The sequence below is a fragment of the Eubalaena glacialis genome, chromosome 7, assembly GCF_028564815.1.
Source record: "Eubalaena glacialis isolate mEubGla1 chromosome 7, mEubGla1.1.hap2.+ XY, whole genome shotgun sequence".
Classification (NCBI taxonomy): domain Eukaryota; kingdom Metazoa; phylum Chordata; class Mammalia; order Artiodactyla; family Balaenidae; genus Eubalaena; species Eubalaena glacialis.
In genome coordinates, this window is record NC_083722.1 from 11,892,811 (window position 1) to 11,911,769 (window position 18,959).

Consider the following 18,959-nt stretch of genomic DNA (forward strand, 5'->3'; position numbering starts at 1 on the left):
CTGACCCGAGTGTGTACAATTGGGTTTAAACTACATATTCATGTTGACCCTGTGAAGCTGGCCCGAGCCAGAGTTTCCCTGGCATCCACACGCAAAAAGCAAACAATCCAATTTTTCTTTCAAAATTTGAGTGAAAATAGGCTTTATTTCCCACTAGTAGTGGCAGCAAACTTGACATTCTGAATACCTCAGAGAGGGTCCTACCTCCACCAAGGGGCTGCGTTTATAATTTTTCTCTCAACTCAAAGTGCAGCAGCCAGCCACCGCCATCCTCCAACACACACACACACACACACACACACACACACACACACACGCTGCTGCTACCGCAAATGAAAGCTCTCTTTGGATGCTTGACTGTTTAATATGTAATGTGATACCTTGTCTCGCAGTGACAGGGTGACAGACGGGCATTGGCTCTATAATACAGAATTACCTTTTGTGCATCTCTTCTACAACAAAGCCAAATACACTGACTCTCCCTAATATGCTAATACGTTTGGTGTGCTCCAGATGTTTTGGAAGCTCGGGAACAGCTTCAGAGGTCTCCTTGTTTTCCTTTCTCTTTAACCCTTCTTTTGTGAAATAAGGGCATTAGATTTTCCTTCAGTTTTGTATTCCATCACGTACGTGTAGCTGATGGGAGGACTGGCGAAACTTCTTTGTGTCTAAAACAAAATTGTAAGCACTGCCCATTCTAGTCCCCCTTTTCAGATGTTAGGAAAGAATTTCCTTCTCTGTGCACATTTCTGTTCTGAAATCTGTAGCTCTCATCATCACTTAGCTGACGGAATCTTTGGCCTCATTTGTGTTTTAAATTTCCCAGCCCCCGTTACGTTAAGGCCAGGGGGAGATGTTCATGTACATCTCCAGCCCCCAGAACAGGACTGCTCCTTCCTCTTTGCTGCTGCCGTTCCAGGCTTAGGAAGAACCGGTTCGGGTGTGTTGCCTTGAAAGCCTTTTCGTTGCTTGCTCATTTGGGAGATGAGGGTCCAGAGCTCCTGAATTTTGTTTCCCTGGGGTTCTCAGCTCGTGAGCACGGGCACTGCCCTTGTGGTGGCCTGTGGCACGCCGCCCCATCAGCTGACGGAGACTCGCCGAGGGCTGCCTTTACCGCAGTGATTTGGAATTTTCAGCTCATATTTATTGCTCTTGTGAAAGACAATAGATGTGGTTTAATTTAAGTTCAACCTACTGAATATTAATAGAGGAGAACGAACGCTCGTGTGGGGAGGTGGTCTTTGGGCCATCGCGTCTCCTCTGTTTAACCTCCTCCCCCCGACAAAGGTTTGTGTTGATGGTGGGGTTGGGCGAGGGTGGGATAAAGCCAGTTGGTGTGTTTGGAGGAGAGGATGCCGTTTGATTATTTCTCATTGACTAAAAATAATGTAAAAGATTGGTGGCAGGGCTTTGTTCCATAGGGGAAAGGAAAGGCAGTACTCATTGGCTTGTCTGATGGTCTGATAACGGCTCTTCTGCCCTGTGGCGTCGTGTTCCATCTTGCTGACCTGGCTTTTCTGGACTGGGCAGGTGGTACGAGTTGGATGAAAACATTCAAAATGAAATAGGGTAGCCAGTCCACTGGAGATGTGAATAAGGGGGTGGGCGGTGTGCTGAAAAGAAAAAAAGCCCAGGTTTATCCAACCATGGAGACTGTCTAACTAAAAATAAATGTACATTTTCTCTGTGCTGATGTCAGGACGGGGGTACTCAAATTGAAACAGTCAGTTATACGCAGAACAAGTCATTCGTGCCCCCCCCCCCCCCCCCCCCCGAAAGGCTGGAAAGAGCTGAGGTCTCCTAGTTCACAGAACAGGCAAGCAGCCCCTTTGTGTGGGCTCCTTTTTCCTGATCTGGAAAGTGAAGGACAACCCATCTGTCTCCTAGTTCAGGTAACAGACATTGTTAGTCCTTGGAATAGAGGAATCTTTGGTGTTCTTTGAGGATATTAGTCTGATGAGGGCTTGGGACTATGGACTCAGCAATTAGATTCCTTTTAATGGGGCTCAGTCACGCCTTAGTGTTTCAGAGCATTCTAATCCTTTTGCCTGACATTGAGCTCACATACAGTCAATTAAAATTCCCCCTTTTCATGTAAAACTTGATAACCCAGTTTCCCTGAATTTGTGCTTGGGCAGTTGATTTTTTTTTTTTTTTTTTTCCTTTGGAGAAAAGAAACATTATATCCTTGTTTCTAGACTGATGCCTCTTAGATATGAACACTTTTTTTCCATCATGCGTTACTTTTTAACTGTATTTGTCATTAGCAGGCTCTGATAGCTTTGTGATAAGTTTTGTAAGCAGCCTTCTTTCCTTTCACAAAATTAATGATCCAAGGTGGAAGAATGCCCCAGCAGAACTTTGGTTTTGGGTGCCTTACTGTGAGTGAACTTTGGATTTGGGTGCCTTACCGTGAGTTGTATTATGATAGATTGTACAAACATAATTGGTTTCCTGAGATCTAGTGCACACTTGCCCAGAGCTTTATAGTGTCTTAGGGCAACTAGATCTCTTACTGGCTTGAATCTTGGCTTCCCCCTGCAATAGTGGATCTCAAGATGTGGTCCCTAGACCAGCCAAAGCAGAACCAGCATCATCTGGAAATTTGTTAGAAGAGGACACACTGGGGTTATGCCCAGGGCGTAAGTTTGAGGGTCACTACTCTTTACAGTCTACAGAGGTTCTTTTTGTCAGAAGGACAAGGGTATAGCCGTCATTGAAGAGCTTAACTTTTCTCTGCTAACTCATTCCTTCACTTACTCACTCATTCACTCATTAGCTGCTTGCTCCCTCAGGAGATACTTGAGATCTTGTTATGTATGTACCAAAGGGGACAGCAAGTGCTTCTTCCTCAGATTCACCGAGCAGCACCTGGTGGTCCTTCTGTTTCCGCCTTGTTTCAAACACAGCTTCAAACAACCACCTCTTCTTCCTCCTCTTCCTCCTTCACTGTCACTAGCACCACCACTGTTTTGGTTTTTGTTTTTTAGGTGTATTGCACATACCAGCTTTGCTCTCCTCGTTTTGCTGTTGCAGGTTTGCTTGCTGGCTCCAGTGATTCATATTCACTGCCCTCCCCTATTGCTTGCCCTGCAAGTGCAAGGTTTCTTCTTTGTACGTACTGCTAACTGATACACACAGGAGTATCTCCTCTCACTACTAAAATTTAGGCTTTGTTGGATTATGCCTGTATCCCCAGTGCCCTGGCATATGGTGGGTGTTAAAAAATGAAGTTATATTTCCTTCCTCTTTTCTTGCTTTATTCTCCTTTAAGTCCTTACATACTATTGAAAAATTTGAATTCAGCCAAGAGTACACTTTTATTTTAGAGATGATCCCCCTTAAAAAATTAATTTTATATATGGTTCCATAACCAGAATTTTTATTTTGAATTTACCATCCTTTTTAAGTGTGGTAATTCATCCATTAGCTCTTCTTTTTTACACATGACTTATATTTTGTCCCTGAGCTAGTTCCCTAATCTGCGTTTATAAGTATGGTCTGTATCTTCCTACTATTTGGGTGGGCTCGTGCGTGGTCATTCCCCACCACCCCCACCGCCCATGACATTACTACAGTGCTCTAATTTAGTGCTGGTCGATAGAGATGTTATTTCAACCACATATGTAGTGTTAGTTTTCTAGAGCTGCATTAAAAAATTTTAAAGAAGCAGGTAAGACTAATTTAAATGTATTTGACGTAACCTAATAATACATCCAGAATATTTCAAGAATTAATATCAAATTATTAAAGAAATGTTAGTTATAGTGAGTTTTAAATAAGGTTGAATAAAAATAATAATTCATCTTCTTACTCACATAGCCATATTTCAGGTACTCAGTAGCTCCCTGTGACTAGTGGTTACCGTAATGGATGGCACTGCTCTCATCTTTGAAATGTTGGCCACACTTCAACCCTTAGACTCATAGATTTCCCTGCAGTTATGTCTCCTGTTTGCCTCACAGTGCAAACTCCCCACATTTTCTGTTTCTCTGGGAAGTTGTCTTGTGTTTTCATTTCCGTATTGTAGTCATGACTCCCAAAGCCACAAGTCTAAGTGACAGTCATGGGATTTTATTTACTGCATTGTATTAGATTTCCAACGTTATGTTATTACTCATACCCTGAAATGATGTAAAAATAGATAACTGGGGAAATGCATGCGTAAACAGGCTAAGTCCCAGGGTTTTGTTGCAGTATACTGTGTTCTTCCAGAAAATCTTACCCAATATGTAGAATATTGTGTTCTATATAGTGTTTACTGCAACTAATAGGAACCGCTCTTTAAGTGCTTCAACCAAAAAGGGATTTAATACAGGGACGTAAGTGCTTACAAACTTGCTGGAAGGGTTGGGAGAACAAAAATCAAGGGGCCACCCTGCCCTTTTGGCTTCACTTAAAAGCCAAACACCGTGGCTGTGAAAATGCAGACTTGCTAGCATTTCTGCTGATGCCCAGAGGCTGGTGGCTAGACAGTGGAACTGGGGGCTGGTGGCTGTGGACACTTGTGTGGGTACAAGCCCCCCGTTGGTAGAACTTAAATTGTATCTAGAGCCTTAGATGCAAGGACATCTGAATGCTAGAAGACCAGGCTTTTATTCAGCTGTGACCCGTTGGCTGGTGGCTCAGCAGCTTCCATGTCACTTGGCATAGCCCTTTTCCCAGTCTGGGTTACTAGTGGCTCATCCTGGGGCCACCAGACTCCCTCTTCCACATGGTGCCATGTATGGAGTCGTGGAGAATCCTTATCCTCTGAGACAATCAGATTCCAATACAGTGACTCTGATACAGTGGATTGCTATGAAAAGCAAGTTGTACAGTCAGACCTCTAGTTAAGAACTGATATATGGCCACAAGGTAATGATTGATGCTTTTTCTTGGGTGGCAGGTACTGGTTCCTGAAGGCAATTCCAAAAAGGATTTCAGTGTTTCTAGAGTAAATATTTAGCCCTGGAAGGGTAACTAGTTTGAATCGGTAATACGTGAAGTTTGTTTCTTCCTTTCCACTCCCCAGCCCTGAAAGATGTTGATGCACTTCAGAAAGAACGCTATAGTGTATTATTACAATTACACATTTCTGCTTGACTTTCTTACTGTTGGAGTTATTTCTTTGGTAGGCATTTCACTCTTGTGTAAGGTCTAAAGTAGGATGAGGTGGGACTTTTCCCCCTCCATTCACAAGGGATATGTGCCTTCTAATTCTCTTCTATCCAGATTCTTGTCTGCCCTCATCAGCCACTGTGTAGGGTTAACTGTGGTAAAGTGCTGCTTCCTGATGTCATGTATTTAAGTGTTTGTCCCCTTTTTTCACCTGTAGGGCTCCTTGGTAATGGCCAGTCTAAGGGATTAGGACCAGCATCAGAACAGTCAGAGAATGAGAAGGACGATGCATCCCAAGTGTCCTCAACTAGCAACGATGTTAGTTCTTCAGATTTTGAAGAAGGGCCGTCGAGGAAAAGGTTAGTACCCAAGGCTGAAAATATTGGTGCCTTAAACCAGGGACTTTCAAACTAGGTGCCAGTTTTGGCCACGTGGGAACAAACTTGGGCCCACTCACCCAATCTCCTGATTTTTTCATAGAGGAGCCAGAATTCTGGATTTTTGTATCAAATATCCTGGTTTCTAAATATTGTCCACTAATTATTATTAGAGATGAATAAAGCAAAAAAATGCTGTGGACCAAAGAAAACACTTTCCTGCCATAAAAATTGGCCAAAGAGTTGCCAACTTGTAATTCCTGTCTTTGCTGTTCATTTTAATTGATTTTCATCAGTTGTATTCTTGAGTATATTAGATGGTATTTCGCCGTTTCTAAAGAGATGTTTCTAAAAATTTGAAGAATTAAATGTGGTGTTTCTGAAAAATTCTTCCCCTTGTCAGGAAAGCAAAATCCACTTGGTGGTAACCAAGTTAGTAGGTGTGAAATCGGTTCTTAAAATTAATTTACCAGCAGGTTTTTAATTTTTTTAAATGACTTTCCTAAATAAGCTTCAGATAGCTTGATCAGGAAGTTGGCTATGGTAGTTTGATAAGAGTTGTGGCTTCATGGTCAGACAGTGACATTATATAATAACGCTTTTAATTGGGTGTTTTAAAAACCCTTTGTTAGTTATCAGCCTTATTTCACGCCTCGTGTTGTCTGCGCGGACCGCCACCCCCCCTTAGAATTTATATGTCATTTCATTCCTTTTCTGCTCTCATACTCGGTGTTTTCCTGGATGACAAGATTAATTACTTTTTCTTAGAATCTGTTTGTTGGAGAGGTTTGGGAAAGGGGAAAAAAAATAACTCCTGGTCTGGACTTCGTTGTTTGCCCTTTCTATGTACAGAATTATAGTTACTTTTCAGAAACCATCTAGATGTGTATATCTAATGAAGAACTGAATATGGTGGCAAATTAAGAGGAAGGGAGAAGAGTGGCCATGTGTGGATACTTAAAATCCTTAACAGAACTGTACTTTAGATCTGAAATTTGAGATGCATAGCTCCAGGCCTTTATTTTCCTCTGTCATGCAGTGTCTTCGTTTAGAATACCCATGGTATAGAGTCTGTATTAACTTCCATCCTCTTTTTCCCTTAATCCTCAGCACTGTGTCTTAGAAGGTGTCATTGGATTTGTTAGTACAATTAGCACGCGTATGTAAGAAGTATCTCTGCCAGTGAGTGTACTGGACTTTGTATGTTACTCTATTTAAAAACACTTGGCTGAGTGTCTCAGTGTAAGCCTTTAATGTTTCAGATGCTCTGTGACAAACATTCCCTCTGCCCCAATTTGAAAAGTGCAACGTCACAAGAGAGGGAGTTAAAGGGTGTGTAAGAAAAACCACATTAGTAAACATACTGGAATGTGTAATAATACTCTCCATGTTTCCAAACATGGGTGGGGGGTCATGCATCATCTTTCATCTGTTTTTGAGGAACAAAAGTCTGTGATTGTGGTTGGAAATGACAGTACCCATCCTTCAGCTACATGGCCGTCCATCGCCCTCACCTCTGGTGAGGTCGGTCAGCATGGGGGTATGATGACAAAGGCCATTAGGCTTCATTCTCTTGGGGTGGGTGTGGGGAGCCCTTTGTCCCTGGCTCCTAGTGCCTTTCTCAGATGGCAGTGCCGCCGGCTTCCTCTTTGCACGGGACTGTGGTCCTGTGTGGCAGCTGTGTGCAAATCAGTCAATTAACTTTAATTCTCCAGGGCAGTGAAAAAGAGAAACTTTGTTTAGGGGAACTTAGGGAAAACTCAAGGCATTGCTAATCTGCTTTAATTATTAGTGTGCCAAGTACCTTGTTTTACTGAATTACGGATTCATGACAGCATTTCGGGGAGTTATGATCACAGTCTACTATCAGGGACGTAGTGTAGATTAAGGTTTGACAGGTTAGGCTAGATTTAGGGCTGGTCTGGGGTGGCCCGCGCTGCAGAAAGGGGCTTTGTAGTTTACGGCTGGGTAGTGTAGTTAGGGCATAAATGTCTTGAAGTGTTGCAGGGTACATAGCAAATAGAAAATAATAACTTTTAATAATTTTTGGCTTATTTTGATTCCTTGTTGGTATTTAGCATAAACGTTTAGTATACATTCTATGGTATGAGCCCTGCCTTGTAAGGGTATGAACTGGAATCTGAATTCCTGGAGCTTTGTCAGTTACCGTCAGACTTCAGTGCTCAACTTTCCTTCATGTTACATGTAACGTACCTTTTCTAAGAAGCTGACGAGTGTGCTATCTCTGCTGATTCCAAGCCAAGCCCAGAGTAACTACCTAAAGTGGTGATTTTGAAATGTCGCTGAAGTGGCATTGAACTGATTGTTGACTAGATCTTACTCTTTACCTAGCGTCTAAAATTCCCATAAATATGCATGAGGGAGAGCATGTTTTATGATGCACCACTTGCATTCTCTTTTGGCATTTAGACTTTCTATTTGAGAACACTGAGTCCTAAAATTCCAGTCATGATTTATGTATTTGTTTTGGAAAATGCTCCCTCTCTCTCTCCCTCCCTCCCTCCCTCCCTCCCTCCTTCTCTCCCTCCCTCCTTCTCTCCCTCCCTCTCTCCCTCTTTCTCTCTCTTTCTCTCCCTCTTTCTCTCCCTCTCCCTCCCTCCCTCCCTCTGTCTCTCCCTCTCTCTTTAGAATGATACGAATTGCTAGCTATTTTTGTACAGTTAATTGCCCTTTCTAGGTGCATGTTTTTAGGATCACCAGTTAATATGCCTTTGTCTTGGTGGGGGAGGGGAAAGAAAGGGAATTTATGTGTTTGACTTCCTTAAGAAAAATTGAAATCTGATGTGTAGACTACGCCAGCCTCAGTTTAGACCTTGCCCTGAATTTCCAGCCTGCAAGTTGAAGCAATTCCATTTTCTGATTGATGCTTGTAACACATTTCTTAAGTCTTTAGTCAAAACATCCCATGTGTTTACACTGTTATTTTTCTACCGGAAACCCCCTAAGCTATGTTCGGTCCTATGTACTTGCTGCCATTGGTTTTACTTACGTTGGGGATCTTTTGGCACATAGGGAGCAGTAGAATCCAGAGTTCCATAGGATTTATTTTTCTTGATTGAGGCAGAAATAAAAGGTATCTCTTTACCTAGTCATTAAAAGGTCATCATCTAAAGTCACTCTTTGTGAAAGGAAAAGCCAACCTCTCTAGAAGCTCTTTGCCTGTCTGATGGACAGGGCAGCCCAGCCATTGAAGATCTGAAGGACTCAGCGCTGGTGGGAGTTCCTAGGTGTTGGTTTTGTTTTTCTTTTGATCCCTGTGGTAGGTGAGTTTAATAAATAATTTAAAAAATCATACATTAATTAGTTCTTACTGTTTAGAATGGAAACATGACAAAGATTTTCAGCCTTTAATCATGCCATGCCTAGCTCCTTACCCTCACCCCCTTACATTGCTCATCCCAGGATACTTGGTTATTGTAAAATTTGTTTCCTGCAAGAAGTATCTGAGGATTTTTAGAAACCAGAATGGACCAATTTTGTCAGTCACGTGTGGATAGACTGTGAGAAACTTGGGAATGATGGTTATGATCAGGATGGGGATTATGTGTTTGGCTGGTGGAAAGAAGGTGTGCAGAGAAGTTGGTGAAATGGTATACTTTTAGGTGTAAGTGCATGGGAGATCCAAAATGCATGGTCCCTCAGGGGTCACTGGACTTGGCCACTCAGATATCTAGCAGAATTAAGTGTTGTATGTACTTATTTTATCTTTGGATGGGTGGAGGGAATAGGTGGGAGGAACGTAAAGACGGTGGTAGTTCTCAGGGACATGTCATGGGGACCTTGTGGTTGAGTATGGGCTGGAGCCAGACTGTGTGGCCTCTTCTGGCTCAACTGTCTATTATATGTTCTTGGGCAGGTTCTGTAACATCACTGGGCCTCGGTTTCCTCGTCTGTGACACTAGTAACCACCTCATGGGAGGTTTTGTGTCCTAGGCAAATTGATTCATGAGGAGCTCCCAGGTATATAAGGAGGACTCCGTGTGACATATTACTGTTAGCTGTCATCAGCGTGTGTGACACATGAATTGCTACATGGGGACATGCACATTCATTGAAGACTTCTCAAATGTGATTTTGATTTATGCAAATTGTGATTTATATCTTTTCTCCATGGTGCCGCCCTCACCACCATCCATGGGCAGATGGAAAAGTGTGGGCCTGTGTCCCTCTTTTTTTTTTTTTTTTTTTAAATTAATTAATTTATTTTTTTGGCTGTGTTGGGTCTTCGTTTCTGTGCGAGGACTTTCTCTAGTTGCGGCGAGCGGGGGCCACTCTTCATCGCGGTGCGCGGGCCTCTCACTATCGTGGCCTCTCTTGTTGCGGAGCACAGGCTCCAGACGCGCAGGCTCAGTAGTTGTGGCTCACGGGCCTAGTTGCTCCGTGGCATGTGGGATCTTCCCAGACCAGGGCCCGAACCCATGTCCCCTGCATTGGCAGGCAGATTCTCAACCGCTGCGCCACCAGGGTAGCCCTGTCCCTCTTTTTTTTAAGTTACTGAGTCACAGGAAGGACCCTAATGGTGTGGAGTGTGAATTCTTCCACAAAGCTTGTTGTGACCAGGTATTTGCTTGCACAGAGCAGGTGTGAGTGGGGTGGGGATGTAGTTTGTGAAGATGCTATCTGGGCTATTCACACATAAGTCACACATAAGCCCTTGGGGGGTGGCCCCTATTTCGCTAGTACTTAATAGTAAGATCCCTGACACACTTTTAAAAACAAACTCCACGAGCGTCTACTGACCTAGTAAAAAAAAATTAAAAAAATAGTGTGGACTGTGCCTCTGTAGGGATGTAAGTGTTTTCTTTTTGTTAAATAAAGAGCTGCTGTATTTTAGTTATTTAAGCCTTTGGTAGTGTAAGACTTGATGGAGTTCAGACAGCCAGCCCTGCTCTAGGAGGTTGGATTTTGAATGTGGTGTGTTAGGGGTGAGGACTTGGTGCGGTTCAGGTTTTGGATATGAATACATGTTGAGATGGTGAGAATTCTCCCAGGCTTTTAATAGGCATCCCTTTTACAGCTGAATTGTCAAATATCACTGTTTTCCTTATTATTTCTGTTCCGAGGTACTGTGTTGACATGCAGTAGTTTGCTACCTCCAAGTTTGGAAAGAAGATAGGCCCAAATGCATAGGATTCTTACTGGGCAGCACGCAGTGTTAGAAATTGGAGTTATTCATCGTGACCATCCTTAAGAATTAGAATTTTAAAAGCCTAAATAGTTTTTACATATCTGTGTAACAAAATGCATTAGTAGGATAGTTTAATGTTAAATGCACTATTGAATTCAGAGCTATCTTGACTGAGACATACTCTCTACCTACAGGAAGTAAAAAAGGTGCAAAACTGAGGAACTGAATATTATGCGACACCTTTAATAACCACAGAAAATAACTGGAGTTACATAAATGTAAAAATGTAAACCTAGCTGTGTCTAGCCCATCTGCTGTTTTAATTTACCCACACAGCTGTCACTTCTGGTGCTCTTCATTCCTTCCTTTAAATCTATGTGGCTTTCTGGTATCATTTTCCTTTTGATTTTGCTTGTAGGACTTTAACATTTCCAATTTCTGCTGGTGTTGGATCAATCTTTTAGGCTTTTTATATCTGATAAGGTCTTTATTTCACCCTGATTAAAAAAGAATCTTCTTATTAGGGTTGTAGAATCACATGCAGTTGTGAGAAATTCACATTCAGTTTTGGAAGATATTTTTGCTGGGTATAGAATTGTAGATTAATAGTTCCTCCTCCTCCACTCCCCTGTGGAGTTTGTTAAAGGTACTGCTCCACCATCTCCTGGCTTGCAGTGTATCTGGCAAGACATCTGCTTCTAAAGTTTAAAAAAATCTATCATACAATATGCTTTCATATAGGTTTCTTAGATTCTTGTGTTTGGGCTTCATAGAGCTTCTCAGTTTTGTAGATTTCATCAATTTTGGAAAGATTAGAACCATTATTTCTGCAGGTATATTTTGCATGCGTTCCTTTCCCCCACCGTAGGGATTTCAGGTGCACGTATATCCAGGTGTTCCAAGTTGTTCCACAGCTCATGAATACTCTGTTCATTTTATTCCAGTCATTTTTTTCTCTGTGTTTCATTGTAGGTAGTTTCTACCTAATATCTGCAGACATATAATTTTCACCTCAGACATTGTTGTCTTTAGTCTCTAGACGTCTCTAGATTTTGGTCTTTTTATAATCTTTAGTGTCTCTCCTAATATAGCTCAGTCTTTGTTCTACCTTCTCGAACATATGGAATGGAATTATAATAGATGTTATTAGTGTCTTTGTCTACTAACCTATCATGTGTGTCACTTATGGGTCATTTTAGATTGATTGATGTCCCTCCACTCAATATAGGTCATATCTTCCTCCTATTTTGCTTGCCTGGTATTTTCTTATTGGATGCCAGGCACCGTAAGTTTTCTTTTGTTGTGTTCTGGGTATGTTTGTATTTCTCTGCCTATTCTCAAGCATTGCTCTAGGGTATGATTAGGTTACTAGGGAACATTGAACCTTTTAAGCTTTGTTAGGTAGGGCCAGAGAGCAGTGTTTGGTGTAGGGGTAGGTTTTCCCAACTACTCAGGTAGAACCCATGTAAGTACTTTACTCAGTGCCCTGTGAGTTATGTGTACCATTTTGGCAAAGCATGATTCCCAGCCCTGTGTGGGGTTTGGGGAGTGTTCCCTGTAATTCTTTCTTGTGGTACTTTTCCTTGGGTACTTCCCTCACACACGTGTACTCAGCGAGTACTTGAGGAGGGTCCTCAGCAGATTCCAGAGTTTTCTGTGTGGCTGTTGCCTCTCTAGTACTCTGCTCTATACATTTTGTTCCTCCCCAAACTCTCAATTCGTTCTCCTCAACTCAGGGATTCCTCTGGATTTCTCTCAAGGCAGTAATCTGGGCAATCATTTGTTTCCCAGGGACCACAGTGCTTTGTTGTGTGATGTCCATTGTCTTGTGTGGATTTTTAGTTTTTTCAGGCAGGAGGGGAATCCTGTCCCTGTTACTCTGTCTTAGCCAGAAGCAGAAGTCCTATCTGTTCTTTGAATGTTGACTGAGAGAGAATGACATAGAAACACAACACAGGAAATGTTAACTACTGTGTTTGCACTTTATCTTAGTCGCGGTCATAACCTCACGTTTAATTAGTCATCAGAAAAGAAAAAAGTGAATTGCATAAGTAGGCCCCAATGCAATGAAGTAGAAAATTTCAAAATAAAGAAGCAGCTGACTTATAAATAGAAAATCTCCCTCCACAAGAGAGCATGTTGCTAGTAGAAATCCATCCTTCCTACTCTTTGAGGCTCCAGAACGTCTGTCTCTAAAAGAAGAACTGTCCCTTAGTGAATATAACATATCGTGCTAATAAATCTTACTTTAATCCTTATGAAATACCTGGAAGGTTTTATTACCCTGTTTTATAGCTGAGTCAACAAATGTTCAAAATACTTCACCAGTGGCATGTTTCGTGTAAATAGCAAAGTCACGATTTGAACCCAGCTCTTCATATCTCTAATGCCTGGAACTTTTCCACCATGTCACCTTCCATCAGGAGTATCGGATGTAGGTCTTATTTTTTCAGGTACCTTCAGGACAAATTCCAGAAGGGTGCTCCTTTGGGCCAGCAGTGCCCGGCTTGGCGAGCTGAACCGTGGCTGGTTCACAGTGCCTCTCGCCCCCCAAGCTGAGCACCTCGGTGCACTGGACACCTCTTGCGGCCCCTCAGATCATACAGCCTAGTAAGTGGTCTCTTTTCTGCTGGTGCTTGTATTCCTTCTTTAATGTAATAAGTGAAATATTTTTGTTCATTGTAAACCAAGCAGTAGATAGAAGACGGGGGATCTTTAGTTTCTTTTGAGTATAACACACTTTGCTTTTGAAATCATCTCTGGAGCCTTCCAGTATTAGAGGTTAGAGGTCATGCTTTCCTGCACAAGTCATCCTGGATGTGAGAACTCTGAGGCCCTAACTGACTATTTTATTTCAAGTGACCGTTCCAGATAGATTGTGATGACTCAGTGATTATAGTGGGTTGTTCCTACATCCCTCTGGGAAAATACGCTTTTCTTTCACTTCACTTTTCACTCTGTTGGCTCACCTTAGGTTCCTGCTCATAGGTGGGTCTCTTTCACCTTCCCAGCTGTTCAAGTTTGGGAGGGGAGTTTGCATCTCTCAGCTCTACACACCTTAACCCTGATCTTAAGTGTTTTCCCAGATTAAGTGGCCACCAAGGTGAATCTGAAAGTCACGTGACTCCAGTTGGCTAGCAGAGAGCTGTGAGAGCCTTTCTGATTGTGCCAGGGCTTCTCAGTGTCATCACCCACGGTCATGGTTAGATACAGATTCTTCTCCTGCAGCAGCATCCCCTGGGCTTTGTTCAGACCTCTCAGATCCCGCTCGTGAGTTCTGTCCCCTCGGTAACCCAGGACAGTGGCAGTCTGTTGAAGAGAACCCTCCCGCGTCCCGTTCCCCATGGTGACATGGAGCCCGGCCCTGGTGTCTGCGGAACCACGGAAGCTGCTCTAATCAACATAACGTCTGACTGGTTTTGCACATGACATTTTTTGTGGGAGGTTTATGGGATTCCCCGTTTGCTCTTCCTGTCTTGGAATTTTGACTATGTGGCAGATTGTTACCTGTGTGGCATGACTTGGGGGTTTCAAGACAGTGTTTTGCATTGCTTTGGTTTCCAAGAAGCAGACCCTTTTTCTCATTTAACAAAGCATCTTGTGGAGTCCATCTGTGTGGTCCTTCTCACACGTTAGGCCCTCTTGACTGTGCACGTGAAAATGCACGAGCAACGCCCTTTATGGAGGACCAAAGGCGCAGCCCAGTCACGGATCAGCGGATCAGAGGAAGGAAAGCCCAGGTCTAGGTGGTGCTTTGGGAGGTGGGGCAGAGGAGGCAGAGGGTGGAGCTTGGAAGAATCTGGAACTGGGTGGGGACTGAGGGTGCTTTGGGAGGTGGGGCAGAGGAGGCAGAGGGTGGAGCTTGGAAGAATCTGGAACTGGGTGGGGACTGAGGTTGCTTCGTGATTGCCCAGACTTGGGCTGGTGATTTGGGGTTCCCTGTATGGAATGTGCGTAGATTTGTTTGGCCTAAATGGCAGGATGGGCTGCAGGTTCCCTTCCCTTTGGAATGTTTTCTTTCTCCCCTCTACCCTGTGCTTCTAGCTTTAGCAGAGGTGCACTGTTACCGCCCAAACCAGCATAAGTAGGGCTCAGGGGTGCTCTGTGTGCTTGACTTCACCCTGGGCTGAGCCCCTGCGTGTTATCCTGGGTTGGGTACGTGGGAGGCAGGAGCTGGCGGAAGGGCGTCACCTCTCATCCCCAGTCCTGCTGACTCTCACTGGCCTGCTCTTCCGTGGTCGCGAGGCCTGGGGAGGTCGGGTGTGGGGGGCAGTGTTCAGGGCTTCCTGGCAGCTGTGCTTGCACTGCGGGGTGCTCCTGTCCTTTTCCTGGTTCCCTGTCCTTGCATGGAGTCTCCTTACCTGCTTTCTCAAGGCACTCCCCTCTTTGGAGAGCCTTCCTGCTGCTTCTCTCTCCTTTCCCCTTCTTCTTCTCGACCCTGTGGACATGGCACGTGGCTTTAGCCTCCTGAGACCCCCCTCCTGACTTCAGTGCCTCTGTCCCGGCACTGTTCATAGGTGTATCCCCGGGACCAGGACTCTCATACAGTCCGTGAGGCCATTGTTCCTGGGACAGGAAGACAGCTTTCCAGGGCCTTGGTGTCTATGAGATTTTCTAAACTCTTGGAGTGATGCTGGGTCCCTGGGTAGCATACAAACATGTGTAAACTACTGTGTGTCCATTCCTGATGGCCTCTTGATCTTATGGCAAGTGACACCTGGGTGGGAGACTTATCCCTGATTGATCCTCTGAGTTAGATGGTTTAAGGAGTGACATGTTTTTTTCTGGCACAGTCTTATAACTAGGCCTTTGATTAGAAATCGGGAGAAAGAAAATTCTAAGATTCTAGGATCTTATGGACTGGCACTTTGGAGAGCCTTTCTGCTGCTTAACTCAGCTTTTCCTCTTAACTCTCCGTGAGAAAGACAGTCTTCCAAAAGAATTACCCCTTTGCAGGGTGGCTTTGACAGATGTTTACGTGCCACTTCTGGTGTGCCGGCCATATTCTAAACTGTTTACGTGTATTAGTCCATTTGATTCTCACAGCAGACCCTTTGGGATAGGTCTTTGAACATCATTCCCATTTTGTAGATGAGAAAACTGACACACAGAGGGGATTGGGTGAACTTTGGCAGGAGATAAAGCCCCCGGATTATTTCAGGACTCAGTAAATGGTTTGTACCCACCTTGAGTGGAGTGGTGCAGAGCCCCCACGGAGTGCTGGTGATGGAGACGGGTGGAAGAGTTCTGTTTTCAAAATTTTGGGAGAGGCCTGAGGATTCTCAGGGCTGGGCCAAGCGATACCTTTTTAACCCTCAGAGGAGTGGGACCTTCAGGAAAGCAGAGTCCAGGAATGCTGATTTCTTCATCAAGATCCGAGTTGTTTGCCAGGTACTTGGATGGATCTAAGATACGGACGATTAAGCCTCATTTTGAGCTGCAGGAACTCTCCATTCCAGAGAGAAGAAGGAAAGAAGCAAATCATTTCTAATGCCGTGTGTCGAGTACCATGGAAGATGTGACGTCTGTGGGACACCAGGGGGTGTCTAGGGAAGTTGGGGCCCCCTACAGTGAGCTGACAGGAACATTGAGTTTTTCCTTTTGTAGACTCTTTCACTCTTGCTAGGCTCTAGACTCCATGGAGCAGCTCTTGTAACTTCCTGATGGAGGGTGTCGGGAGCCAGCTTCTTGGGCAAGATAGCACGGAGAGACAGGCCCAGTGCCGGGGGCGCAGTCAGCCCGGTAGCTGGATGTGTTGGAGCCACATTAATCACGCAGTGAGCATGTTGGGTGCTGCAGAGCAGGGAGGGCCAGCGCTGCGTGCCGGGAGCTTCTTCGCACAGGCTGAGCCTTGACGCGTGCCGTGCTCTGTGTGCTCTGTAGCAGGCTGTTTCTGGAAGGCCTGGTGTGCTTCAGTACTTCCTCTAACTGACTTGACCAGAGGGCTGGAAGGGGACAGGGTTTATTTACTAACTTTTCTGTACAGCACGTTTGAGATAAGAGGGTTAGTTGATATTTTGAAGGGGCACACGTGTTTGTTGGGACAAAAATATAGGTCCCACTCCAGTTTTCTGTCTTGCGGAGTCCATCGTCAGGGTTGACACAGTATTGTAGTTGATTTAAGCAGTCACCTGTAGTGAGAGTAGGGTGCACCCGACACCCCACCCTGCCTGTCCTGGGCCTGCAGAGACCTGCAGTGGTCTGAGAGCTGTGCAGGCTTCGAGTTGGACCAGCCCAGGTAGGCAGCCTTGCAGTAACCAACAACCCAGGTGGTTCTTCGAATTAAACACGGTAACGTATCTCAGCAGGAGGTAGGCGCCTGCTATGCTGTAGCCTTGGTCCCCAAATCACTCCAAGCCAAGATGTGCTGAGAGGCACGGGAATTGATGTTTGTTGGATGCATGTTGAACGATAGCATTAGTTAGCCTCCTTTGATTAGAGGAGGGAACAGATGGGCTCCCTGTCTTCACCTTAGTAAATGAAAAACAAACCCCAGTCGTGATCTCTTTCTTTTTTTGAACCAAAGGATGACTTGACTTAAACATAAGAGGTTCTTGGCTAATCAGAAAGGGATTGACGGGGGGACGGGGGGGCTTTGGTAATTGAAAGCTATCACTGTCATTTTCTGGTTTTGATTAGGAGACTTTTAGAATAAATTTATGTTGGCTCCATCCTTACTTGACTTTTAAAGTTATCTTGGAATTTCCATTTTCAAGTGTCTCTTAAAGCACCACATATCTGGCCTGGGTGATCTGGGGTGGGGTAACCCCTTGTATATGGAGTAACACAGTTTAGGAATCTGAAGCAGGGAGAGGTGTATCTTTCTGGCATTGTGAGTTTATTTTCAAATTTACTGTTAATGCTTATCTTCCTGGAATTGTGTATTAAGCTTTTTCATTAGTGAAACTGGACTCCTCTTTCCTTAACACATTACTTTTCCTGCTAGAGAGGGATTCTGTTTAGGGAAGTCTTCGTAGATAGTCAGTTCTCCATAAAGACGTACCACCCTCCTAAGAGGTCCGTGTACATGGGTCTTAGTGTGAAGGAAGGAATGGGAAACACGGGGCCTGCCCCAGAGTACGTGTGTCCTCTGCAGGGTTAGAGATTGGCAAAATCCCTTTGATTTAATTGGCCATTAGTTGTTACCGAGGACAAATTTTTGGATGCTTGTGGGAATGGGCAGCTGCTCCCAGAATTTGCTTAAGGTTCCTGGTAAGCACCCAGGCTTCTGCTGCATTTATTTGTTTAAGGAAAATGGTAGAACTTCATTTGAGGCAGTTTTATTACCGCTGTGGCCATTTCCTTTTTCTGTTACCTCAGAGACCTGATTGCAGGGATATCACTTCCACCTCCTATGCAAATGATGGTGTAGCATGCATGCTTTGTGGTTGCCACGGAAACTGGATACCAGTTTCCTTCCTTCCTCTTCTAGCACTGCTCTTCCTCGTATTTTTCGATATGAACGTCTCTGTCACGTGCTTTTGCCCTCCTTGCCTTTTACACTCCCAAAGGACAAATGTAAACGCGTCCCTGATCTTTTCAGTGGTATCTGACCCTCCCGGAAACATCTGATCAGTTCGTAAGTCTTCCTTGATGAAATTGAGGGCGAGCACAGAGACGACACTGGTTCCATACGTCTCACGTGAAAGGCACTAGATGCTGGGTTTGTGGGGTTTGGAGTCACCTCATTTGCAAAGGGGGTGACAGCCATTAGTGTCACTTGTGGTTCACATGTGAGTGCTTTTGCAGGGGTTGTTAGACATGGCTTTTTATGCAGAATGTTCCCTGATGTCAGCATCTCACTTGGCTGCTTAGCAGCTCAATTAAAAGCAGTGCACATTGTTGCTGCTAAGATGAGGATAGAGTGTTCTCATCACCCCCGCCCTACCCTTTCCCTCTCTCCTTCCCTCCTCTTCGTTTTGATGGTAGAATTGGCTGGGTGGAGGGGGGGCACTGCGCTAGAGAGATTCTAAAGTACAGGCTGAGGAGGGAAGGCAGCAACGTAAATCGCTCGTCAGGGGGCAAGCTTTTGGTTCATTTCTGCTGTTAGAAATTCAGAAATTTAAAGAAGAGATCATAATAATAGATGGGTTTTTTCCCCTTGGAATAAGGTAAATGTGGGACGAGAATATTTTCTCACTTGCTTTAGGCTCAGTTGCTTTGATCTGGAAACATAGAATCTATCATGGCCTCATAAAATGCTTTGATAGATCTCTCCCGCTAGCTTAAAGCCCATCCCATAGGATGAGTGTGGAGTCAGCATCATCTGTGTGATTTTTTTTTTGGAGTGTGTTTGGGCAGGGAGGGAATAGGGTGATCATCGCTATCTAGCT

General features: G+C 44.3%; 1 protein-coding gene across 9 annotated transcripts in view; it reads left to right on the forward strand.

Moving 5' to 3' along the window:
• The window catches only part of JARID2 (jumonji and AT-rich interaction domain containing 2), a 240,623-nt gene that overhangs the window by 139,967 nt on the left and 81,697 nt on the right, over positions 1-18,959 (forward strand). For all 9 annotated transcript variants that reach the window (XR_009701536.1, XM_061195743.1, XM_061195749.1 and 6 more), the window contains one exon: positions 5,318-5,459. Coding sequence is in view for 8 of the 9 variants with exons in the window: in XM_061195743.1 (XP_061051726.1) it covers positions 5,318-5,459 (142 nt within the window). In the remaining variant the exon portion in view is untranslated. The remainder of the gene's footprint in view (positions 1-5,317; positions 5,460-18,959) is intronic.